Genomic DNA, 27,198 nt, shown 5'->3' with positions numbered 1-27,198 from the left:
AGGAGCGGCGTTAATTCCGCGCCAAGGCTTCTCCTTCTCCCCGCGCTTTTTCCTCGGTCCATTGGCCGCGTCGCACCTGTCCTCCTGACGTCATCCAGAGGGAGCCACCAGGAAGGCGAAGTTAAGTCGCCTCGGTCTTCGCAGTGATGCAACCGCCGTAGCCTGGATGTTTCAATGGGAAAGTGTCGCGGCCGGCGCGAAGTGGGAGAAATAATGGGATCGCGAGAGTGAAAAAGATTGTTTCCGTTTGTTGTTTTCCCACCCCACGTCGTTTCAACCCTTTCACGATAAGCCTTTGACGTCGGCGAGAATCGAGGGACCTGCTGATCGGCGGACTCTACTTGCGCATTCTAGTCGTGCCTTCGGGTCAGAAACCAGTCGGTGAAGACACTGTACGTAAGGCGCTTGAGACTCGCCAAGCAGAGGAGTACGTCGTCGCGGACGTCCAAAAACAAAGCTTGCAGCATGTCGTCCCTTCGGTGTTTCCTCGTCGTTTGCTTCGTAGGATTTTCGGCAGTGATTTCGCACGTTGAAACACAGGAGATCCTCTGTCCGCAGCACAGTGAGTAATAGCTGTGTCACTGTCCTCGTTTCAATTTTCTCCTTCTTTTTAAATACGTTTCTCACGCTGTGCCCTCGACGAGTGACAGCCGTTCATTTAGGCAGCCTGATGACGCAGTAGGATCATTTTTAACTTGGTGACTGCGCAGTTTTATTGAATTCGGGGAAATTCGTGTCAGTGCAGTACGGCTGTGCGCGGACCGGCGTTGTACCTTACCAGTTTGTTTTTATATGATAATTATTATTATTAAAAATGGGCTCAGATGAAATTCTGCAGTTTACGTTTTATCAACGCAACTTTTTAACAAACTACTATAGTCACAGTTACTCAAATACCTGCCCGCGGCGGCGCAGTGGCTGAGGCGCTGTGCTCCTGAGCCCAAGGAAGCGGGTGCAGTCCCGGCCGCGGCGGATGCTTTTCGGATGGTGGCCTAAAGCGAAAACGTCCGTGTGTCGAGAGTTCGGCGCACGTTAAAGATCCCCAGGTGCTCAAAATTATTTCGGTATCCGGCCCTACGGCGCGCCTGATCACCTAGGTGTAGCTTCAGTGCGTTAAACACCACAATCAATCAATCACAGTAACTGAAATGTTTGGTAATTTATTCAAGTGAACGTTCTAAGTGACCTTCAGACGATACACTACGACGGCCTCCAAGAGTTGAAAGCGCTTGCTCTTTCCCTGATACCAAATACATCCAGATTTATAAGTGTGGTCTCTGAACCTTTGTCCGAAGATATTGTCGGAGTCTTTCAATGTTCTTCACAATTATACTCCTGGCGCCTCCAAGTTTCGGGATAGTAGCATCCGCTTCAAGTGCGTTCAATGACAGCTTTTGGTGATATTTCATGCAGAACATATGCTGTTCTCACGCGCTTGTTAAGGACATTTCAAGTGTTAGGTGAGAATATCATATCCAGAAGAAAAGAATGTACTTTAAAACTTTTCTGCGCCCTACAAAGATGCGTACCAGTATTTTACTCTCTGAAACCTGTTTTTAGTTGTAAGGGAGAGCATGAATTTGTTTTGAAAGGAACGCAGACTAAATCCTGTACAGTTTTCCTTTCTGCAATACATGTGAGTGGTAGTGGGGAGAACGTTTTATTTTAAAACACATGTTGAGTAGTAATTGAGACAAACTATTATAAAAATATATGAGTATCTCAAATTACCGTCGTCACATCATTCCTAATGACAGCTGTCCTAGGAAACTAACTTGAAACATTTGCGCAGCACTGATGAGAATCAGAATGCTTTCAGCATTTAGAAGATGGGTAGATTTTATACGTAAAAATATCTTTCCATACGCATGTGATTGTGGGGAATTTTATGGGTTGGGGCGTTTGAACCACCCACACTCCCTCCTCTCAAGTAAGCCGCGGCAGTACTTTGTTTTAATTTTGAGCATGCTTTTGCATCTTCATGAAGTACGGCGGGATATTCAATGGCCCCGTTGTTAGTAATAATGTTATGGAGCCTACCTTAAGCTGTCAATTACCACCCTTCTATATCAAATATGGGGCGAAAATTGACTTAACCAAGGACATATTACAGCGTGCAGCATTTATTAACGGCTCTTTGAGAAGCGCGCATTCCGAACATGGCACGCACATTCCTGGTTTTAAATGCAGAGCATTTCAGTAACTCACGATGTCACCCTCGTTGACGTCCGTAGTCCGCACCGTCGTTGTCCCTACTATATAAAAGAAATACTATCCGGCGCCCGGTTTCGATCCCTCGACCCTGCGGGCGGAATGCAATGTACGCAACGCTCTACCCACTGCGCCACAAAGCCGACACAGAATGGGAGGCTACGGACGTGCCTTATATCCTTGACTCATTCAAATTGCTGCTGACAAGCGCTCTCTCGTCAGCAGTTGCCACAAGTGCAACAACATTAACGTAACGCAAACTACTTAACGTCGTGCGCCCCCGGAAATGCTCTGCATTTGATCGTGCCCCTCGCGAGGGGGGGGGGGGGATGTTGACGCTACCTCTTGCAGAGACCCGAGTGCAACCGCCGAGAACAAGGTCCCACAAGCGGCGCGCGCGCCGTGGACTGGTGGCGCCATCTGTCAGATGCGACGCAAACTACTATCAAGGCAGTGCGAAAAACGAACGCGCGAAATACAAACCGGGCTGTTAGGAGAAAGGGGAAGTAAACTTCTGTCATTGTGCTGCAGTGCGGCTTGCAAACCGTAAATAACCACAACTTAATGAGATATGTAAATCTGGAAATTAAGGGCAACCTTTTTTTGTATATATGTGAGAAGAATACCATCTACACAGCGGTCTCAGCAGCTCCCTGACAAAGCAGGCATTATAGGAAAAACACATAATATGCGCATGCACGGTACGTCAGTTACCCGACAGCGTAATTGCAAGATGGTCACCTCATTACCACAGCGTAATAGTTTCTTTTCGACCTCCGTTCACGTAATAGCATTACATATGCAGAACGTAGGTAACTAATTAAGAACTTTGTAACATCGCGTCTGTGCCGACAGGCGTGAGTCTCCGTATGGATGCCGCACCGTCACGATGGGTGCGTGGCATTTCACATCTCTTAAAAATAATTTTCCTTTCGACTCTCCCCCCGCCCCTCCCCCCCCAAAAAAAAACAAAAAAACGCCCCAGCGAAACAAAATAAACCTAGTCAGAAACTATTCCGTTTTCCCTTTGCTTGCGATCAAATGGGTTGATCTAGAGCGCAATTTTTCGCATTCCGTAGATTTCCCATTCTTGTAACGAACACCAAGCCTTATGCGAGGAATTATTGTGCTCTCGGGGAACAACCCTCGTCGAAGTCGGCCCTTTTATTTCTTCTGCTTGTTGCGCATGCTTCCACACCCTTTTTCGTCGTCCCCCAAGTCGAGAAGAAGTCGACTTGTAAATAACGGCTGGGACCTCCCGCCATTCGCCTTCATTTTTGTCGAAGGAACATCGATCCCAAATGAGCATTCTTGCAGCAAACGTTTAAGCCGCTCATCTCACAGACTTTTCAGGGCGTCCTTGTGAATAAAGGACGTCGTGGAAGGGAAGGCGTGAAAGTTCGCAAGAAGCATGGAAAAAGAAAACAAAAAGAAAACAAGCTAAGGCTGCAACGACCGCGACGCAGTCAATAGAATGCCTGGATACGTAACAAACACGTGCAGCCTCCGTCGCCGATCACGTTGACACCGCCGGACAGCAATGGGGTTTTGCACAAAGAAAGAACTGGAGGCGAAGGATGCAGGACCGGCACCTCCGCACGACAAAGCTTCGTGCGTCATCCGCTTTTGTAGGGCAGGATCCGTTCAGACTTTTTTATAGGCAAGAAGTTCATTTCGGCGAGCCCAAGCTCTCTCTAAACGCTCAAACGCTCGTGCGCTACTTTTTCCGCGTGTGCCGTGCGTGGGTGCTCTCGTGCTGTCGATCTCGAAGCCCGCAAGGCCAGCACTTCTAAACTGCGAAAGGCGGGGCACTGCACATATGGCACATTGCACGCATTCGACATTGCACATTGAACATTGCACACAGGTAGTATACTTAGCTGTACTCAGAAATATGGAAACTGAAAGTAGTGTTAATTTGTTTGGGGAAAAAAATGTTAGGTAAAGTACAAGAGAGCAGCGGGGAGAATTCCTGAGCGTTTCACGTGTGCAACATGTGAGGAATTATTACTTTACTTACTTTTTTCGTCATCGCGTATTTAGTAGCACTTCCGAAGCTGATGCGGCGTCTTGAAGACCGCATAGTCGCAAATATCACATGTGTATAATAAGTTACTTTTTGAGGTGCCTGTTACTGGCCCTAAGAACTTCCTCCTGCTCACCAGTATAATAAATAGTGGTCTCTGTCTCTTGAGGTTACACTTTGTGGCTATTTACAATGAGCTATTTCAAGGGGTGCGAAAACAGATCCGCGAAACTAGGCGCTTGTTTCATAAACTCGAAAACAGATCCGCGAAACTAGGCGATCATTTTATGAACTGTGATGTCTTGCGGAACAATTGAGTGCATTTATATTAGGGCATAATAAAACACGTTGGGTATATTCGGTTCCTACATTCTTATCAACCTGGTTTTAGGAAACGTTTACCTACACTACACAACGCGGTTCATTTCCCCCTTGTATAGCTCAGCCTGATTATAAATGTTCAAATTAATTATTTACTCCGAAATCTCAAGAATTAGCTTCAAACAAAGTATCCTCACTCAGTAATATTGCACGATAAGTAGAATAAAAGTTTTTGTAGCGTGAGCTACACTGGCCGAGGTTGAGCACTTTCGCGTGGCTCCTGGAGAGACGTGCTGCGCATGCCAGAGGAGCAGTGCCGTCTCACGGCGCACAGCTGGCGCGCCGGAATCGCTGCCGTCGCAACTGGATTGCATTTGATTGGATTGGAAATTATTTTAGCAGCAGTGAGCCTGATAATCAGCTAATCCTAGACAACCAGGAAACCTAAGAATAACCAGCTGAACCTTAGCTCACGCTGCGTATATCCTGGCATAGCCGAGCTAAGCCACTGCTAATTTTGCCCATGTTTTTTTTTTAGAAACACGGATGCAGACATTGTATATATTGTAACGAACTCTCACTTTGTTTTCTGTCACTTCTGCGGTGTCAAAGCTTGGTGAAAGCCAATTAGTCGAGAGTCTTCCTTCGTTCCCCTGGATAACTCCTCCAAAGTAACCTTCTTCCCCAACCACAAGTCAGTCCGAATGGATGGATGTGCGAGCGAATTTTTGTTATTCACAACGAAATGCTAGACAAGTGGCATTAGAAAACTTCCGTTAATGGTAATGCTTGAAGACAAAACCCGCGCATTGCGTAGCATAGTCTCCACTGAAGGAGGTCCGACTTGTCTCGGGATATAGACGTCAAAAGCGTTTAAAACTGGTGCACTGGGAAGAAGATGCCCTGAATATTAAAAATCCTGACTAAGTCTGATTTGCGAAAGAAATGGCAAGGTAAAACTACCGGGTATTTCGTAAATCATAAATCAGGGCCACGTTTATCAACCAGCATTGAAATATAAGGACGTGGTGTTTGCTGGGGATCGTTCATACCTAACCTAAGCAGGAAGCTCCGCTAGCTCTTCAAGGCAGAACCGAAAGCGTGTCAATCAGCAAGAAATTGCGTTTCAAGGACTTGTTTCGCTATATACTGGGAAAATAACTGCTGATTGGGATCGCTCATGGGATTGGGATCACACAGGGATGCTCATGATTAGGTTCTAACGATTGGTGCAAAAGTTCTCTTTGCGGTTACTGCCAATTCAGAGCGGAAGAGCACTAAAAAACAAGATCGGTTGCTTCTGTCGGCACGGTGTAACAACCTGTGCCTAAAGCTATGTAAGCCATATAGCCCAACCATAACGGAAACCGCTCGTTCTTGTGATTGCATCCACCACATTCACTGCTGTCATGTAAAGGTTATAATTTTGAGGTCGGGTTCCAGCACTCCAACATGAATATATTTAGATATTTGTTGTTGTTTTTTCATCCACAACAGAAGCATACAACTGAATCCCTGGTGAAGTGATAGGCTGCCGTAATGTGCACTGGTTCTAAAAATGTCTGAGCGCTAGTAATGATGCCCCTTGGCGCACTGGGTCATTCTCGAGTGAAGAACAAAGGAGACCCCATAAAGAGCAGTGTCCATAAAATTTAGGTTTGGGGCGCCGAAGCTGTCCTCGGAAGCTGCGGCTATGGGTTTAACTCATTCCAGATAAGAATCGTTAACATGTGTTGATATCCCAACAGAAGGACGTTTTCGTTTTCAGCATCTATTAGAAAATGCAGTGTTTATAAATGTGAGGTGAGTATACCCACCGTCCCGACGCCGGTGCGGAGCCTCATGCGCGTCAACATCTTTCAATGAAGGGAAGACTGGCACGTTTGCGGTAACAGGATGGGGCATGAACAAATTTTTTCGAGCGCCTGCGTAACGTGAACACTTATTGTGGTTCTTAGCGCAAACAGTCATCGCATATCAAACCCAAGACCGCAAGCGCTGTATTTTTGTAAATGGTGTAATCGCACGGGATAGTGAGGCCATGTGGCAGACTGCAGCCCGGTGGCCATGTTCATGCAAATCGCTAGGCACTTAAAGGGGTCATGTAGACAAAATATAAATTTGTTTTATTCCAAAATTTTCGTGTTTTAATTTTCGTGCTGTCTTATTACAAAATTTTCGTGTTGTTTTATTACAAAATCTTCGTGTTCTACAACCCGCGCTTTTCTGACATCAAACGATGCCGTAGTCACTGAGAAAACAATCAATTTAGGTTAAAATTTTGATTCTCCCGCAAAATCGTGTGTTTTTGCAACGTGCGCCATGGAGTAACAAGGGCGGGTATTCAAACGAACTGCCAGTGCGTCATTAGGCTCTGCAGCCTTGCTTTCCGTCAGTCCTCCCAGATGGCGCTTACAGAATAGCAGACCGTTGTCCGCCGTTGCATTGTTTTTGACCGTATTTGCGCAAGGCTTGTTTTTCTCACGATAGACCGTAATCGTTTCGTGAAACATGGGGTATGCTCCAGAAACGGGGTCACGTAAGACAACCTCGCTTACGCCAATCAGCCAGATTCGGGTAACACTACTCCAAAGCGGCGGACTGCTGTGCAGCTAAAAAAACATAGTGGGCCCAGTACCAACACCAGTGCGCCTCGGTACTTGTATGTTTACGTGTATTTTCGTAACTTCATTGTCCCACTGCTTTAATTGTTACTGCTCTAAAATGAAACTGCGTTAAATTTAAGCGCAAATAGCTCATTAGGCAAGGTTATATAATTTGCTTTGGCTTTTGCCAGCCTCAGCCAGTCGCAGAGCTGCCACATATGACATCATAGGTTCTAATGCGGCAAATGAGCTAGTAGGTCGCATGGTTCCCTCCTTTCCCTAATTATGTAGCTTATTTTAGCGAAGTTTACGTTGAAAGTGGTGTCAGTATGATTCTAACGAGGCAATGTTTCGAATAGACCAAACTTGTGTTTTGTGTGTATGGTCCCTTTAAAGACGTTTCCGCTTTGCCCTCGCCATGACTTCGACGGGATCCGGGCTTGCCAGATTTCGCGGCCCCCTGACATGTGATATGGCTAGTGCTTTACATATCTCTTGTGTGTGTGCGCTTGCGCGCGTGTGTTTCTGGTATGTGCGAGACAGAGCGTATATGGTGTATGTGTCTTCTGACCTCTTCGCCTCTCAAACCTGTCTAGCCCTCCTACTGTTCTGCTGAGGTGGTATGTTCGTGTTACCAGCTAAAGATAAACCCCACTCAAAACTTTCGTTCTAAAAAGCAAAAACGCAATGAAAGTGCTGTAAAGCGCCCCCAAAACTCTTCTCCTCAAAATTTAACTTTTAGGAGTAGTATTTTAACCTTTAAAAAGATGATTGAGAAGTTCCGTGCTATTAATGGCGTCAAACAAGAAGTAAGCATCTCTCCGAAGTTATCTGCAATGTGTCTATCATTAATATACGCTTGTTTGAACGCAGGCAACGACAATAATAAATGGACGGTACTTAAGCCACTTTACAGTCACGGGTGACTTGTCTTCTTCGCAGAGTTCCTATACGACAAGGCAATTGGGATAAACGAACAAAATGGTTCACCACTCTCTGGTAAAGCTTGGGAACTAATCTTGCGCCATAACGCAATAGTTCCGGAAAAAAGCGAATACAATTGTAAGTGCAGTGAGGGGTCATAGTGCAGTGAGGGTGGATGGGAATGGCATGATTTGACGTAGACCGTTGCGCTATCAAAAGCGTTGCAATTTTTCCAGGACCAAAGGGCAGCGCAAAAACACGCTGAAATCGTACTCAGCTTCACTCCAAAAAGACTCTTCCCCTTATTAAGCTACATTCCATTTATTTAAACAGTATGTATGTCGATTCCATCAATTCCTTTTAAATATACGGCGTCATTTTCAAACAGCTCGTGATTAATGACGCCGGTCAATTGTCTACCATTAATTGCTTTATATGTATGGCAAGGGTTTGGTGGAAACTGAGAATTGAAGTTTTACGCCAGATTGCACAGCCACATTGCTGAACTGTATTCACCGTTCTCAGAATTTAAAATTTTGCGGTTGTTCTTCTCTCAATATGCTTTATTGTCACAAAATAAAGTCAACAACAGGTAACATCAGCAGCGAAAAAGCCATTTGAATGCGGCACCTGGGCATGTAATCTTCTTGAGTTCCTAAATCTATTCAGGTGATGGCGGCCTTGTAAACACTGACAAGCTGCATGCTCAACTCTCAACTCCCTCTGTTCTACTGTTTCTTTAAGCCTCAGTTCTAACGTACGACTATTCACTTCAACATTGCTTCAGTAGCTTTGAGCGAATGCTTTTAAATGCAAACCGTCAAAATATTGCGCACATAGCGCTAAGCAACTGAACATGCCCCGGCTGAGTTCGAATGAAACAGCCACAACTGGAACGGTTCGCTTCCAACATAACAGAAACGAAGCTGAAATTGTACGCCTAACTGGAACAAATTCTTTGCTCCTTATTATATAATCCAAGGTAAAAAACTCCTGCAGAGATGCTGCGTCCGTTCTGTTAATTTATTTTGCCAAAGAATACATTTCCTATTAAATATTTTCAACTGGTCACCGGTTCTTTTCACAGATCTCGGCTATTTTCGGCGTGTGTGATCATCGGTGAGAAAGCAGCGCTTTTGTGAGCTTGAAAAACCGCTGATATCCCACTTACTGCTTTGAAACCATATGTCTGGCGTGAGATCGCTCTTTAAAGAACAACTGCACTCCTTAAGGCGCCGCCTACCCGGAACGCCCGGTTCATTCGTTATGCAAGAGACGTTAGAGCGCGTAGAGGTACAGTTTGTCTAACCGCATGTGCGCACGCGTGATATATCACCAGCGGTTTACAGTGAAAGAGTGGTTAAGGCAGGCTTAGGCTTGCAAGCCACGTGCGTAAGCCAGGCTTCGGTTCTCTCTTCTCCTCTGAGTCCATGATTCTCGAAACAGGTGGTGTCCTAGAAAGCAGCTTTCGCTGCATGCCTATCTCTTTCTTTCTCTCCCTTGTTGCCTTTACTGGTGCTCTAATTTTCCGTATTATTATCCACTTGCTGGCGTTGTGTAGCTCTGTCTATACAGTAGAATCTTGATAAACGGAAATCGCTTAAACGGAATTGCCGCTTAAACGGAACAGTAGCCTGTAAGTTGGTTGGTTTTGTATTCAGATAATGTAAACAAAAAACTATTGGTAATCGGAACCAAAATTTCCGCGTCACCGCGTAAACGGAACAGGAAATGAAACTTCTTGTCAGACCCATTGGCATGAGAATGAGCTTTTCACGGTTCCAGCTGTTCCGATTTTTTTTTTCTCCACGTTTTGTTAACCTCGTTGGCCATGTAAACCTCGTCTCGTTTGTGGTCAGCCGTGTTACCGCAACGAATGCAACATCGCAGTTCTTGTTCCATTCGTTCGGTCTCGATTCAAGATGCCTATGCTACAGGGCTCAGCTCCTGCCGCCTCGTTCGTGACATCGTGGCGCTATTCGCGATTCATTACCGCGTTCCCGTCTTCTCAATTGGGCCGATCGTAAGAACTCGCGAAGTTGAGGCCTCTAGTTTCTGTGAATATGCAGTTGCAAGGACTCAAACAAAAATAACTGATGCATTTTGTAGTGCATTGTTGCCACTACTCATTGTTGCCAGACCAATTTTGTGAATGCTGTGCCTAAACGTCTTGGAGTTTTCTTCCTTTCTAAAAAACTATCAGTTACATTGACGTTATAGTGCTAAGAGTTCCATGAAATGGTATTAAAGGAGCCATGAAGAGAAAACACAAGTTTGGTTCATTCAAAAGATTGTCTCGTTAGAATCATACTGACACCACTTTTAACGTAAACTTCGCTCAAATAAGCTACATAATTAGGAAAAACGGGAATGGTCATGCGACCCACCAGCTCATTTCCCGCAACAGAACCTATGATGTCACATGAGCTAAGCTCTGCGATTGGCGGAGGCTGGCAGAAGCAGACGCAAATTAGGTAGAGCTTACAAACTAGACGAACGAGCGATTTGCGCTTAAATTTAGGGCACATTCTTTACAAAGCAATAAGAATGATGGGACAAACAGTGGAAGTTACGAAAGCACATGTAAACATAGAAGTACTGATGCGTTCTGCTGTTCGTACTGCGCACAGCATGCTTGGTTTAGCTGCACAGCACTAAGGGGCTTGGGGTTGTCTCAGACGACACTGGCCGATTGACGCAAGCAACGGTGTCTTACGTGACCCCATTTGTCGAGCGAGCACTGTTTCCGGGAACGAATATTTTCTCCCAGAACAAAAACAAGCCAGGTTTAAATGCGGGCAAAAACAAACCAAACGCTTGCCACGGTATGGTGGCGCCATCTAGGTTACGGAACGTAAAGAAACGCGGGAACAAACCAACACCGCTGTACAGGGTGGAGACAACCTTTGAACGGACCTGTGCCGCCGCAATTGGGCCAACGGGCTCAACGCGTTATTCTTTTCGTTTCCCACGAGACCTAGCAACGCGAAACAGACAATATGATTCAAACTTCTTCAGTAAACCGCGTTGCGGCGATAATTTTAGCGCGGTTTTGACACAATGACTTGCTTCGGCGGCGAGCGAGCAACCGAAAATGGCGGCGCCAGCGTATACGTGTCTCTACCCTGTACGGCGGATGCGTGAATGAAGGTACTCTAGGCTGCAGAGCGGTCAGTTCCTGTGATGTCATTTGGGACCACGAAAACGCACGATTGAGCGGGAAAATCAAAATTTTAACCTAGTTTGTTTAATTTCTCAGTGAATAAAGCACCGTTTGTATCCGGACAAGCGCCGGGGGCACTATAAAACACGAAATCTTTCGAATAAAACCAACTTGCATTTTCTCTTCATGGCTCCTTTAAGAGAGTGCACGCACATAAATTTTCACTTTCACGAATCTATATCAGTAAACGGGACTCCTGTTAAACGGAACTATTTTTTTCGGTTCCTTGATGTTCCGTTTATCGAGTCTACTGTAGTTTCTCCCTTTTTCTCCGTCTTCCTGTTTGAACTGAGAAGCAATGAGGGCGTACCAATCATCCTGATTAAGAGTTTTACTCAAGGGACAGATTAGGCATTACTTTTCCGAGCCGACAGACTCGTTTTTCAGCGTTCTTTCTTATGTCGTGGTGCATACAATTTACATAAACGAGGTGTACCAGCGCGCCTTCCTGTGCTATCTGACACGGGGGAAGATTCTGCCGCGTTTGGCGACAAGCTAGACATTGCGTGCAAACGTTGCCTTCCCGTCTGTTCGGGAGACAGTTTGCCGCTCCCAGTGTGTCGCGGGTTCACACTAAAGAGTTTCCGCTTTCCTACTGAATGTGTTGCATAGCACCCACTTTAACGACACGCCTGACGTCAATGAAAAACCCGTCCATGCTGGACCGCCCGTATTGTGCAACGCGTTCGACGCTCCGCGGAGTTGTCGACGAAGGGTTTTTTTTTATGGTGTTAAGTGACGTAATCGGCTGGTGTGCTCCTTTCATATGCTTGGGACATACTCCGGTTCTGTACCTCCGTGTTCGCACGCCGTTCTAGACGTAACGATAGCTACCGAACCTTGGCCTGCAGGTGCCTATGTGACGGGTCCACTAAGGCTGTGTCAAGCAGCGCTAGAGTTCGGGGCTTTCCTTTGACGCCTTCAGGTCTGCGTCGCATTTATGACCAGTCTTGCGCGGAGGTCACTCCATGATTAGCTGAATGTGCTTAGACTAAGATGCGTGTTGTAAGCGTTCCGAAATCAGGATAGTCTTCACGTATGCCATGTACCCGTGACGCCTCAGCCCCGGCCACACCATTACTCCGGCGCAGTTTGGTGTCGGCTGTGTCGCAGAGACCGAGTGAACTCATGCGTGACGAGATGGCGGCTTCCGATGGCGTCGCGATTGTCTAGATAACGATGGTGCAACATTTCCTGGAAAACCGCACAACTTTAAATAGCCGTACTGCTCGCAACCAGCGGTAACAGCCGCAGAGCTGGTTTGATTTTTGCGTGAGAGTGAGGCTGAATACAATATATTCCTATCTGGGTTTGCTGTAGCCCCCGACAGCGGATTTCCCCGCCAGAAGTTCTTGTTGCTGGCGAGTGTGCGAATACTTCCTAAAAACATCATTTATGCGCTAAAAGACACGGACAAATGGAAGACGACCGTAAAAGCCCTGTGCCCTACGTTGTGTTGCCTTTTGTGTCCGTCTTTCTTAGTTCTTAAAGTTTCAAGGACAGATCCGCGCATGGCACGTGCTTATAAAAAGAGCATAGTCCATTTACGTACACCATGCGTTCCGCTGAAGGAGGAGAGGAGTGCGCCGTAGGAGTTGAAAAAAACATGTCACGGGTAAAATAATATTAATACACCAATACCACACGGTAAACGTTCGTGCAAAAACATACAGTACGTGTGGGGCAATGTCTGTTCCGTTTTTGGTCTTGCCTTTGTCGTTAACGGATACGGCGAGATTAATTTCGAATGGATGCTGAGCCGGTGCATAAATTTCTAACGACATGGCAGGCACGATTAATCAGCATTTAAATATATTTTCAATGTAAAACCCTGTCAGTGAATGGGTATAGTTGTCCCACTTGAAATAAAGAGCAAAGCTTTCCGCTGCTGTTTTACGGCGTAGCTATATTTCGATTTCTTAAAGGCAACCGTGGTACATTTTTATTTTCCCTAATAAATCAGGATACATATGGGACAACCCAGAAGTGTTACCCCTATAGTGCAGAATTGCGAAAGCTTCGATCGAAAAGAATAATTTGCCCAAAGCGTTTTTTGAAATATGGTGCACAAAAGAAAACCCATTGCTGTGATGATAAATTAAGATTCCCAAATATTTTTTCCAAGGACAATGCCAACCTGGTCATTTTAGAACACCTGCGAAAAATTTAACCAAATGTTTTGCTCTCTAACAGGCATTGTGACTGTTTACTGTAAAGTTATTTTCGAATGTCAATCGCAGCGTTGTAGGTATTCATTTGTCTTTAACTTATCATGAATGTTAATTGGTTTTTTTTGTAAAGTGTGTTTTTTGTTCACCTGGTACCTGGTTTTGAGAGCAACTCTTTTTCCTATACACTTCAAACGAAGAGGCAAAATCGGCACATGAGGAACGCCGCGCAAATGTCAGACAGATTCAGGCATGTTGGTTGAATACTGCAAATATCAGTAAGGGCCTGTCAAAGAGCTCTTATTCGTATCAACAACTGTATGTGTTTATCTTATCGTACACTTGTGAGCATCAAGGTCCGCTTCGGAGGCGAAACACAGTAAAATGCCTGAAAAAAGTCTAAAAAATACCGTCAACCCGCGCTCGTTATTCATGGAGCCATTGAAGCTTTCAATGACAACTACTTGCATAACTGTAGCCAGACTGCGACGGAAATCACACTTATAAGAGTGAGGAATGCCGTTAGTTTCGACATATTTGCTGCGCGATTTTATCAGAATGAGCTATGTAATAAACAAATACCTCTAGTTTACTGCAGAAAACCCATCACAAGCATAGTACTCTGGGAAAATGTTGGGCATGTCCCATTTGGTCGGAACATAACAATTGATATTGAGAATATAAGGAAATTGTATTTTCACAGTATTTACAGGCATTTTTCTACAAACCTGTTGGGAATTCTGTATGGCCCACCACAACTTTTGATCTGTGTTGAATATAAATGAAGGGGTACGGCACTCAGTTATCACTGCTGAATATAGAGCAATAGCTAAAGGTTTGTGGAAACGACCCTCTAGCTCCATCATCTGTACTGGACACAGGCAGGAAGTCATAGTTGGATAGGTTAGCCTTCTTCATCTCCAACGTGGCTGGTGCTAATCAACGCGCGTTGTTTGTGAAACTGAGATGTTGTGTGAATTCCAAACGCAAGACCCCGCAAAATTGCTTCTTGTACTTTGGAATATGTCTGTTGTTCTGCATTTTCTTCTGCGATGAGCAGGACAAGCTTTTCATTTTTTTGTGGTACTGTGACCCGGACGGACGCTATTTGTTTCAAATATGAGCGCAAGTAAACGGTACTTCCCCGCACTTTGTGTTTCTTCGCGATTGAAATCATGCCGAGTCTTTAAAAAAAAGATCACAGTTGAGGGGTTAAATGGTTGGCCGGCTTTTTATCTGTGTTTATACAGCCAATAACATGTTTGTTGCATGCTGCCTCAAGTCATACAATCCTGCCATCCCGAAAAACCTTTGGAAATTGGTATTAAATATCCGCCAGTATTAGCACAAATTTATTAAACCTTTTAATCTCCTACTGCAATTGGTAAGCATTCGAAGGCGCTACGCGCGCATGACACCTGTGCATTTTCAAGATTTAGATTCGGCTATAAATAGACGCGAAAAATTTCCGCAAAGCTTCGTGGGTTCGTAATTACTTTCGTTGAAACAATTTGAGATCATTCCTTCAATTTAGCACCAACATCCTACTAAGGGTTGCCTTACAGATATGAATTGATACCAAAATGCGCTGTAGGTACACATTGCAATAGCGGGACTCTGATTGACACCCGATTGATTCGTGCCATCAAATTTACTGGGCGGACGCTCCACTCTCGGTGGTTACTTGCTGACAAGAAAATATATGCGCAGGATTTACATGTGACATTCACGCGTTACAGCGGCAGCTGTAACAATCAGTTATTCTCTGCTTTTTAACATTTCAGTTTGCAAATAGCACTAAAAGCGCCTCTTGACACCTGGCCATCGGCAGCATGAAAAAAAAGGTGCTGCATAGAGCATTTCGGGAATTTTAGGACTTCTCAGTATAAAGTAAGCACAGCCTAAATCTGCTAACGGAATGGACCATATAATGCCAAGGATAAGTCATTTGTACTGCTGATAATATGGCACACCGCAGACTTTTCTAACGTGCCCTTTCGTCGAAGGCGCCAAGAAATTACTGCTGCAAAGATAATTTCACGAAAGAATGAAAGTACCGGTGATATACTGGCACGAATTACTGAATGTGTTGTGCAGATATTATGGTGATAACCATATAGACTGGGTTCGGCGGCACGGCGAAAGTAGTAAAGAAGGCCCATGTGCGTGTGAGATCGGTTATTATTTCGGCACTTACAATCCGCAAGACTCCTCATAGCTGTGCTTACATAGTTACAGAAATGGCGCACTGTGGGAGGCGAGAAATTCCGTCAAAAATGTGAATAGTGCTGCGTGGCCATTTTGTCACTAGGGCATTCATTGTATTGCCTCTAAAGAGATACCCAAATGAGTTTGAAATGTTCTGTAATAACTAGATTACAATCTCCCAACGTGCCGTCTAGGCAACGGCATTGATAGCACCAACGCTACTGCTGTTTTCAGACTGGCTCATAGAGAATTTGTAGCGTTGTAAGGCAAGCTAGGTTTAGTATAATTTCCTAATATTTCTGGCAGAAACTGCTACACAGTACGCCTTAGAGTATCCCTATTAGAATAGCAGCTAGAACTACCCTTCCCCAACTGGGCTCACCACAAATAGTTTTGTAACTGCTGCGTGCCAATAATGCATCCCATTCCTGTTGATCCGGCTGTTTCAAACTGCGTTCCTCTGTCCTCGTTCTTTAAGGTAGACGCATTTCTATAATCTGCTTTCCGCTGCTCACTTTCAACAAATTTTACAACCTAGTCTAAGGAGTTACTGGCATTCCAAGATTGGTGCTTACCAACTGTACGAATCCCCATAGCGTGAGCGCGTCACCAGCTTGAAAACGTCTCACTTCCCGCAGTTTTTCACACTGTCCTCAAATATTCTCAAAGTTCTCTCCCACCAGTCGTATGGTGCAGACAGGCAACTCCTTCTGCGGGTTTATAGCGCCCTAGTGGGATCCCGCTTGGACTACGGCAGTGTTGTATATGGGTGCGCAACAAAAACGGCACTGAAAATGCTTGACCCGGTGCTGCATTTAGGGCTACGCCTCACATGCGGTGCTTTTCGCACTAGCCCTGTCCAAAGACTCTATGTAGAATGCAATAAATGGTTCCTAGATCACCAGAGGGTGTACATGGACGTTTTATATGCCTCACAAATCATGTCTATGACAAATCATCCTTTTACTCCGATCATTAATGACGCATCCTCACAGCAACTCTTTTTAAATCGTCCATCAATCTCCATGCCGTTTCCTCTAAGAGTGCGAGAAGAAGCTTCTGAGCTAGAAGTCTCGTTTTCAGGCATTCACAAGACCCCCATCATTGATTCAATTCCACCATGGCATCTCCGCCCTGTGTCATGTGACCTGTCTTTTATGCAGTTTAGCAAGAACAGGTCACCGAGGATTCCGATTGTGCAGCATAAGTACCGCTGTGAAGACTTTTACAGTGATGCGTCCAAGACTGCAACTGCTGTGGCTTGTGCTGCGCATGGGCCAAACTTTCACGTCAGTAAAACAATGAACTTTTGTAGCAGTATATTCACAGCGGAAGCAACGGTATTTGAATGGTAATAAATCACATAGTCCAACATCAAATCCTAAAGTCCATCGTGTACACGGACTCTCTTAGCGTTGTACAAGCACTTGCATCAGGAAAGCATTCTAAAAACTTTGTCATCAATCATGTTTTTAAGGCTATCATGTCTGCATATGCATCAAACCTTCAAATAACTTTCTGTTGGGTTCCAGGGCACTCTGGAATTGCCGGGAACGAAACCGCAGATCGAATGGCCACTGCAGCTCACTCTTGAGTACAATGGACATAGCAACAGTGCCGTACAGAGACATGACGCCACACATCAGACACCAACTTCGCAACAGATGGAAAACACACTGGAGTGAACAAACAGATAACAAGTTACATGTTATAAAACCACGCATGGGACTATACACCACTGACACGCGCAACAGATACACAGAAGTTGCCCTTGCCAAGCTACGGATAGGGCACACACACGTCACACACTCGTATCTCCTCACGGGGTCTTCAACACCCCAGTGTGGCAGGTGTGGAGAAGCCCTATCCGTAGTTCACATACTCATCCAATGCAAAGCACTTCACACAACACGACGCAAACACTTCCCACAGCTATACAGACTACACGTCCCACTACACCCAGCGTTTTTCCAGTCTGACGATCCCATGTTTTCTATCAAGTGCGTTTTTAAATATTTAGAAGAAGTTCAATTTTTAGACCTCATTTCATACCACGCGTGATCACTCCCTGGCCCTATACACCAGCCATGCTCATTGTCGTTTTGTGATTTTACTTTTGTTTTTGCTGATTTTTCTTAGTGTTTAAGGTTTCACCCCTCATATATGACTATTGTCTTGGCACTCTTTGCCCCAGTTGGCCTTGCGCCATAAACATCCAACCATCATCATCGTCACACTATCCTGGCTCGATCGTCACGCATTCGCTTCTTCTAAATAGCATTCTTTCTGAAGTTTTGATGACATCTTCATTTACAAACGTTGCTAACCTCATTTCAGCGCTTATATTTTGCCTTTTGTGTATCCAAAAGGCTCACAAAGTGTTTGCCTTTTTTGTATCCTTTCTCTGATGTTAAACACCGTTGACATGCTTGAACATCCTATCTATTTGACACGGTGAAACGATCTGTAATGCCCTATAGATCACCTTTTCACGTTCACTGTCGTTGCTCAATATGTACGGTTCTCGATGTGCGAACAGAGGTCTACTGATGTCTGTGAACTATGATGACTTTGGTGCGTGGACATTATACTATAAAGAAGTATGGTCGCGGACTTTACGTTATGAACTTACATGTTTTGTAATTATGCATATTACGCTAATTCGCCACCCGCGCAGTTCACCTCTCAAGCGGGTCCCGTCCTGTGCTTATGTAAAGTGTTGACAACATCACCGGAAGTTTATGCCAGGTCATGCGTAGATGCATTTCCTTTCACGGGGCCAATTCGTCAGCTTAGGTTAAGCGATTACTTCCGATTGGCTTGTAACATGTGCCTCCGAAGATTTATATCATACTCTCAAGCATAGCCCGGCTGTGGCCGACGCTGCTGCGTTCGGTACTTCACTCCCGCGAATCCCAGGTAACGGCTGGCAGAATCGCTAGTTTCCCTCGTTGTACAGCCACGTGTGTGAATTTAAGTGACATCGCATGGGAAATTGTGGTTGGTGTTGTTTAAAGCTTTGCTTTCAAACCACCTTCCCAGCCTGGATTGGAGCCATTTTTTGTCTTCATTTATCATGGAAACATTCTTGCCGCCCCAACCAAGACGAAACAACAGCAGGTTCAATTTGAACGTCTTGTTCTGCTTACAGAACACCTTGAAGGTGAGGTGAACAAATGCAAGGAGCTCCTGCCAGACCTGTCCGGCAAGAAGGACAAGGTGAGATTTTGGACTGCACTGCACGGCTTTCCGCGCTACGCACGCCAGAGCGGAATGGCAACCATGCAAAGTTTTGGAGATACTCAATGACGTTATTTGCGTATTTGGAACGGGAGCGGAGAGACCGACCGATGCACACGCTAGCGAAGTGCAACACATTTATTTGGTTACACAATGAAACATTCCAACAAGAAAGGAGAGAACACTGACTGCTGATACACATGCTGCAGCCTCTATCAAACCGAGGAATTGATGCCATGTCGAAAAAAATGCGACAGCTTCAAACTGGTGGCGCGGAAACTGGGAAAACAGCCAAGCTCACCGTCCCACCTAGCTTATTCTTGGTTCGGCTAAGTTTACGCCTGGTTGTGCTTGGGGACCCGGTCAAGTTTTCTGCGTGGTGTCGTCGTTAGGCCCCTAAAGAGCAATTAAGTATCGGTCATTACAGTGTGAACAATGTCCACTAGCTCGTAACTCCGGATCCTCTGCAACTCGCTGACGTTTCTCTGCTGCTACACCGGCGCTATATTCGGTATTGGACCGAAGTAGTCGCATCCGTACTCGCGGTGGACTTCGCGCCACGCTTCCTCCTCTTTGGGAGTGGCGCTATTCTTCTGTCGCCCCATCTTCCCACAGTGGAAGACCAGGATGTTCTGCCGCCGCGGCAGCCGAGCGGAGCCGCATTTTTTACTCCCGTGGTGACGTAACGGCTTCGCTCTGAAACTGCGCATGCGCGTCCTTCGTACGGCCCGGTGAGGCAAAGCTACTGTGAATACGGTGGCAGCGCGGGCTATGACGCCATCGCTCTGCGAGGTTTGCTGCGCATGTTCGCCGGCCTAACCACCACCTTAAACAGTACCGATGTTAAAGGCACTCATGGCCCGCCGCTGGCAGTTTTGTTCCATTGAGCGCATGCTGTATCACACCGATAAACAAACAGATACCACAACAGTCGGGAAATATTTATCAGTTTTTCTGCGGCATGTTTTTCTCTACATCGACTCTGACACCCTAAAAGTTGCAGACACTTTACAAAATCAACAGAATAGCACAGCGACAGTGCGGCGCATAGATATTGGGAAAGGAGTGCGATATCACTTACTCAGGAAGTGCAGATAAGCTGCCCTTCTACCTCAGCCCCCTGGCCACCGGTTACGCCGGGTAAGTAGCAAAATCGTAGGGATGGTAAAAAGCTCAGAGCTATTTATCTTCGGGGACTGACCACTACGTTTTAGATGAGTAACATATCAATTTACTTATTAGTATAGGACCTGTATTTTACGAGATGTGGTAACAAAACCACAACATCCTATTCTCAGTAATATCGCACACATTCTCACAAACGATTTCCGAAAGTCTAAGCGTCTAATTTCAGTGAGAAGTGGACTCCAAACATATTTTTCAACGGCCTATATACAACGCCACAAACCCTCCAAGGGTATTAGCATCGACTTCGAGATTATCGTGGTCCCGTAGCGATTGCACATAAGGATGGGTAGTTGCTCAAAATGAAATGGTGCAGCATCGCCGCAGTCTGGGATCGCTCATATGTTTCGCGATCTTCATATTCGTACACCTTGTGAAAGTTCTAGCCGTCGCGTTTATGAAACTCTAAATAAATAAGGGCCGCTAAAGTATCTCGATTAAATAAATTCAACCGTCTCTACGCCTTCCCGCAGCAGAAGACCCACCGCTATACATTAGTCCCCTCTTCGTAGAAGCACTGGAACGAAACTGAGACCTGTCATTCCTATTCCGCTACATCCTGTCGCTTAGGGAGCGCCCTCTGTCCGCACCCCTTTAAACTGCTCGAAACGAGCAGGCCGCACTGGGCCGTGATATCAATACTGAAAGAAGTCATGGCGTGTAGCCTCTTCATATTGTTACGAGGAAGGCACAACGAATAATGGTGTATTTCCCTCTCCTCTCATGGTAACCCCCGAGAGGAAAGGCACCGGGACGGCGCTTTTCCGACGGAAGTTACGTTCTAAGGAAGATGCAGCGCTACCGCATGCTTTGGGGTCTTTCATGCGGGAAGACTATGTGCCTGAGCCATGCCGGCTATGCTCCTAGCGCTTAGGCGAAACGAGGAGGACGATGAGGATTCGCTCTCGCTCGTACCCCGGCCACTTGGATCGGATGAATATTTGTTCCTTTTTAGCCGCAGATTCTCTCATCGTCGAAGAAGGCTGCTGGAGGTTCCCCTGCGGCGTCTTGGACTGCCATTAACTGTGCCAGTGCTTTTGTCTTTCGGAGACGCGAAGCTAGGCCACGGCCATGGGGATGTTTGTCACGCCATCCATTAGTTGATTTCAGAGACGGCTCACCTGCGTTTATAAAACGATTCCGATCAGGCTTTCTCGTTCCTCTTTCTTTTTCTATTTCTCTCTTGAATCTCCATACTAAACTCTTTCTTCGACTGTACTGTTTTGCCTTATCTGGTTCTTTTTAATTAAAAAAATCTCCTTGGCCGATCCCCCTGACTGGGTATGCGCCAGTTAATGGGCCACCACTACCACCTTGCATGACTTGTGACTCCTCCTACTTGCACTGCTCTGCTGTAAATGCCTGGCAATACACCATTATTCGTTGTCCCTTCCTCGTAACGACATGGAGCATGGGCATGGCAAGTAGCCGTGCCTCCGTCGGTAGCGTGACTATCACAGTCCTTGCATTTTACCCACAAGAGGAAGACACAACAAAGCAGTTGGTAGCCATTCCTATAACATAGGCACTAATATTTACTTACGAAGTCGCCATGCCAAATGTGTGACCGCGTGATCCAGTGCCGCTACTGCTTGTTGCCTGCCGGCCCTCTCCTCGCAAGCTGCCATTGAAGCAGCCACGTATGCTAGCAGCTGTTGTCCTCTCGCCTTGTGGTTTCAGCCACTGCCGCCATTATGGGAGCGCACAAGCCACGTAAGGCCTAATAGGTAACGTGGTTTCATGGTCGCAACATGACGTTGTCGCCGAGCCCTAAAAATAACGACAGTCTAATTGTCACCCTTTGCAATGAGCGCCTTTATTGCAATGATATACGTAGGAGTTACCGCCTACGGCTACACCCAAACAATCGCCACGCCGTTAACGGTTTTCTATCTTGCCCAGCTTTCCTAACGCTGCCTCTAGGCGCAGACCGTCTCTTCCAGTCACAACACGTCGGGAAATTATATCCTCGCCTGCGGCTAAACAGTAAGCCGCTGACCCGCAAGTACCAAGCGGTGAGAGGCAGATGGGGAGAAAGCAGCCCGTCCTTGGAACTGGCCGCAGTGCCACGCGAAATAAATTATTTTCGAAGTTCTGGCATAGACGAACCAGGCAGACGTTGGTGGCTAGTATCCACAACTCCACCATACATGACGCACTCGGCTAGACAGGAATGAGACAGTGGGTCACTGGCATTGTCTTGCTACTGCTACCGCTGGCTTCCTCGCTCAAGATCGCGCTGTGGAACGCTTTGTGATATAGAACGCCTTGGGCAATGGGACGCCTCCGAACGAGCCGCTTTACAGCGAAGCTGTATACGTCAAATCACTGCACTGTTTGCACCCCCGAGGAGCTAAAACTCGCGGACTTGTCTTCGGGATATGGGAGAATTTATATAAATGAAAAGAAATGTCTGGGGTCCTCCATATATTGATATGACGTATTATATTGCCCATGTACAAGGTCTTGCCAGCAATGCCTTTGTGCTTAGAGGTGCAGCCGACTTGGAGATAGCTGCAGGCTTGGTCTTTGTAAGGGGGCTTTCGCACATTGCGTGTTGCGCATTGAAGCACGGCCATCTACGGAGAGAGCATCCTCATAGCCCCTATCTACAATCCTATGCAATGCCGACGCCTCTCTCCTGAGTCATGTATAGTGCTCAGCATGCACGGCGTCTGTCTCCCTTCGGCTATTTTTATTCTGAATGGGGGAGGGGGGGGGAGGTGCGTGCATACGCTGGTAGGCTTCCCCACCCGCCGTAGACCTACTCGTACTGCTGGCGGAAATCTGAACGTGGACGTATCCCGGCCCGATGCGACCTGACTGCGGTCCTCCGTAGTAAAGTGCTTTGGGTTCAATCCGAAATCTTTCAAAGTTTCAGTCAGCTTATAGGACAGGAAGTATGCTCACTCGGATATCATAAACGTGCCTTATTTGGTGCGCTCCTCCGACTCCGCGCAGCTTCACTGATCATTCTTCTTTACAGAGTAGAAGGGCAATGGTTTTTTGTGTTACAGATGTCGGATTTCTGTTTATTCTATTTATTTTTTAGTTTTTGCTCATTGGGCCATCTAAGGCTCTCGCCCTACTCTCTCAAGCTCTTTAGAGTTATGCAAAGTGTTCTTGCCCCGAAAGTAATGATGGAGGCCCTTTCTTTTTGTGTATATGCGTGGTATATGCAGCCCCTTCTAAAGTCGCGTGGAGCAGCCCTCCTTATGCACTTCATCGCAGTTCATGAATGGCCAACAGCATTCCAACAGGTCTTGTTAAAATTTCCTGATTAATTATCAACTTTTTTTCAGCTTGCAGCGCTGAGCATTCGATACAGTCTGCGATGCGCCCGAGAGGTTGATCCCGACATCTCCATTCCCGACATTAAGGACAGGCGCTGTAAGAACGACGATGCTCAGGACTTTCCACGAAAGGTCAGTCTAAAACGAGAGTGGGTAATGCGCAGGTTTTCTAAATGTCTCTAACAATTTCCAACAAACTGACATGGCTATGTTGGTACGTTCGTAACTTTGAACCATTTGTTCTTTTGTCTGGATATTGTGTGCAGTTCTACCAGTGCTGGAATAGGCTTTTGGACACAGACCAGCTCTTGGTAAGTGTACCTCAAGTGCTTTTTTGTATCCGAACAGTTTGGTAACCGTACTATATATGTATCTGGTTCTTACGCAGCTGGTACGCTGTCAACTATCACAGTTACTTGAAATAGGAGTTGCGAAACTCTCCTATGCCCCATTCATCAAAAAGCGCCCCTAAGGTTGCTCCACTCGTGGATTTTCCGTACAGTGGCACCATCTCTTGATGACAGAATAAACTACGCAACATGCTGCGCCGCTCGAAGACGTTGGCGAAAAATGGGTGCTTACGTAAATTTCTAATGCCGAAGGAGCCCAATGTGTTCAACCATGCAAGTGTTTTATATGCATTTGAAGCAACAAACCCCGTCCCTTACTCCCAATCTCCAACCTACTTACGAGCAGTGGGTGGCACAACTGACCAGCTCCGACCTCTCCTCCCAGCGTAGCCTGGTAGAGAGGGCCCGGGTGGCCAGTGCAGGCCAGGGTATCCCGGACTAGAGGAAACCCCCCACCAGGCGGGTGCCCAGACAGCAGCACCTAAGGCTCGCATAAATAAAGTTTATTCCTCCTCCTCCTCCTGAAGCAAGAGTAGTAAAAAAATGCGACTGTGGTCAGCGAGATGCATCGGCGTTTGCACATTGTCGTCTGCTGCGCCTCATCTGCGGTTTTCCGGCGACAAGAAAAGAATAAAAAATTTGCTTCAACGGCTTTACCCAAGCTTGAAGGGACAATTTAGAGCCACTTTGATGAGCTACTAGATTAGTTTTGTCATACAGTGTGCTGTAGGCCGGGCGACTAGCGCCCGGACAAGCGGCAATTGGTTGAGGCAGTTGCGCAGACGCAGAAAAAATCGCAACATAAAAACTGGAGCTAAAAAAGCAATGAATAACCGACGAAAGTACAAAAATAAAGACTTATGCACCTTTAAAATAACGTTTGACCTTAAATTGTTAGTTCGAATAATTAGTGTGTTTTTTTTATAGCGCGTGCGATGGCCACGGTAGCGCCACCGTATGCATGATCCAAAGTTGGGGGGGGGGGGGGTCCAAGTGCGGGCCGTTTTTTTTGAGGCGGAGTTTCGCAACTGCCTACATCGAAGAGCTTTGGTCAACTACAGGTTGGCACGTTGCAACGAATCGGCCAATTTTGTTGCGCTGAAACAAGAGGACCATCAGGTCAAAATACAACTTTGGGTCATTCTAACGAGTGTGTATAAAAATATCCATTTCCCTAGTTTGAACGTATTAATCAAGCAATTAGGCTAGGCAAAATGTGAAACCACTGAAAAAGTGTCCAACTACCAAAGATTTCTTCGGGCTGCCCCTATGACGCCACAAGGAGTAGTGTGTTTGGCAAAACGTATTTCCAAGACACCTTACTATGCGATTCATTGGCCGCCTGTTGCCATGTGTCCCGTAGTGTAAATACTGGCATGGAGTTTATTCATTGATTAATGTTTTCCATCTCCTTAATGGTGTCTCTGCTGAAGTTTTGTAGGGAGACATTTGAAAGCTTCCAAATAGTATGTTTTCAGGAAAGGTCAGAACAATACCGAAGCATATAGGTCTTATTAGCGAATCTGCCTTCCAATGCGTTTGCTTACGTACATTAGTTCGCGGGTAGAAGCTTAAGAATAAATTTGAAAAATAGAAAGCTCAATGATTTAAGCAAATGCGCCCCTCGTTCGAACCACATTTTGATGGTTTTAAACGCTACTTCTGCGTCACGGTGAAGTCCAAGACCCAGAATAATAATTCCACACAATTCCTGCAATTTATTTCACGTGGGTCTGCGGGCGACTAAGATGAATAAATTCCAGAGGTTTCGAATAAACATTTTGGAAGACGTACAGTCACTGAAAAAACCGGACCAGCCTGGGCTGTGTTTCAAGAAACCACACTGGAAAGGCCAGTGTTCTGTCAGCCATACCAGTCACATTTACGCTTATGTCACATGCCCTGAAGACCAATTCCTCCTCTGGAAAAAACGTGAAGCATAAGGGCACGAGTCCATTTTATTTTACACAATTGCGAACTCGGAATGTTCAAGCTTTATGTAGAATTGCTACGGACTTGTTTGTGCCATTTGGGTGGAGCTCTGACTCAGCGCTAAAAATCCACTGGCTTCTTGAAGGTTGTAAGAGGAAGGCCTGTGCCGGATGTTATAACGTTCCTCGAGAAAACAACAGTACCTTTCTACTGACGAATGGTGAAAATGTATGGCGCCGTTGACGATGTCTGCTCTCTCATTTCTACAGACCAGAGTTGGATTCAGCAATGAAGATCTTGGCAAGTTTAGGGACGCTGCAGTGAGTGACGACTTCATTTGAATTGCACGTAATACATAACATTACCCAAAAGCATAATGACCAAGCTTTGTAAAACACTGAAAACCTGTGTGCCCCCCATCAATAGATGGTAAAGGTACAAAGAGTACAATTTGCCGTATGAACAACTAAAGCAGCCTGGAAACAGTTTGCTTGCACTTGTCGAACTCACCTTCTCGTTTCGGGGCTTCGTAAGAAAATGAAGAGAAGTGCCAATATCCCCTGCTATAACAGCTGAGACAGCTTGAAGCCGCGGGTTCGGTGCCATTACACAATTGCTTCGCACGCTTCATGATGAAGTTATGGCAACACTAGGAGAGTTGATATGGGGACCGTAGTAGCGCACAATCTCCAGAAATAGTGGGGAAATTTTAATTTTATATGCGACAGGTGTATGGTTACTCACTAAACGCGGCACAAGCAGCTACACAACAAACAATTCTGTACGAAGGCCCAGCTACACTTCAAATTCCGCTAAATGATTGTGTGTATTTGGTCATCGCCTGCTATTTGGCCCCTAAAACAACGAACTTATTATCATAGAGGAGTACGTAGGCCCCACTAAAAGCAAAAGCTCAAGTTTCATTCTGCAACTTTAACAACCTGCCCTTTGTTTATATTTCGTGCACTCACATTACTTGATCTGTTCAATTTTTTTTTTTCAGAAATGCGTCAATAACGTCATCGAGAAAACCTGGGATCACGAAGCACAGTCATGAACACAGGAATTCCCGAAGCCTATCCGAAACTTCTCAAGACACTGGTTATCTAATCTGTACAAGACACTCGAATACAGTTGGAAAGCCCATTAATTATTCTGAGATTGGTACTGCTCTTTTGTATGAGATTGGTACTGCTCTTATGTATGGCCACAAAACAACGAAGTTAGTATTATACACAAGGTAAGTTTGATTAGAAGTGAAAATTCGGGGTTCATTCTAAGCGAAAAAATGTTGGTGAGAACATAGAATGCGATAACCGGCGAGGGCTGTACCCATATGGCACGAAAACACCCACACATAGATTGTAAGTCACTATGCTTTGTCAACGCTATCTTCAATCCCCGCTCTTCACTCTAGTGAGCAGCAGAGCGACACGTTTGGAATACAATCGCGCTCCACATGAACAGCAGGAGAGGGTAAGCCTGTTTTCGACGTGACTGACGATCACAAT

At 45.8% G+C, this 27,198-nt stretch overlaps 1 protein-coding gene across 1 annotated transcript; it reads left to right on the top strand.

Annotated features, from left to right (window-relative positions):
- The first annotated feature begins 163 nt into the window (after positions 1-163).
- On the top strand, positions 164-26,837 carry LOC144166372 (uncharacterized). The gene is made up of 6 exons (XM_077695886.1): positions 164-562; positions 18,839-18,906; positions 23,415-23,537; positions 23,672-23,716; positions 25,957-26,007; positions 26,691-26,837. Exons 1-6 carry the CDS (start codon positions 466-468, stop codon positions 26,742-26,744), a joined length of 438 nt encoding a protein of 145 aa, XP_077552012.1. The 5' UTR covers positions 164-465; the 3' UTR covers positions 26,745-26,837.
- Positions 26,838-27,198: the final 361 nt, after the last annotated feature.

The sequence above is a fragment of the Haemaphysalis longicornis genome, unplaced genomic scaffold (genome assembly GCF_048455015.1).
Source record: "Haemaphysalis longicornis isolate Haplotype H1 unplaced genomic scaffold, Haemaphysalis longicornis Haplotype H1 scaffold_17, whole genome shotgun sequence".
Classification (NCBI taxonomy): domain Eukaryota; kingdom Metazoa; phylum Arthropoda; class Arachnida; order Ixodida; family Ixodidae; genus Haemaphysalis; species Haemaphysalis longicornis.
The sequence above is the reverse complement of the archived record's forward strand: the minus strand, read 5'-3'. Positions and strand labels throughout refer to the sequence as shown.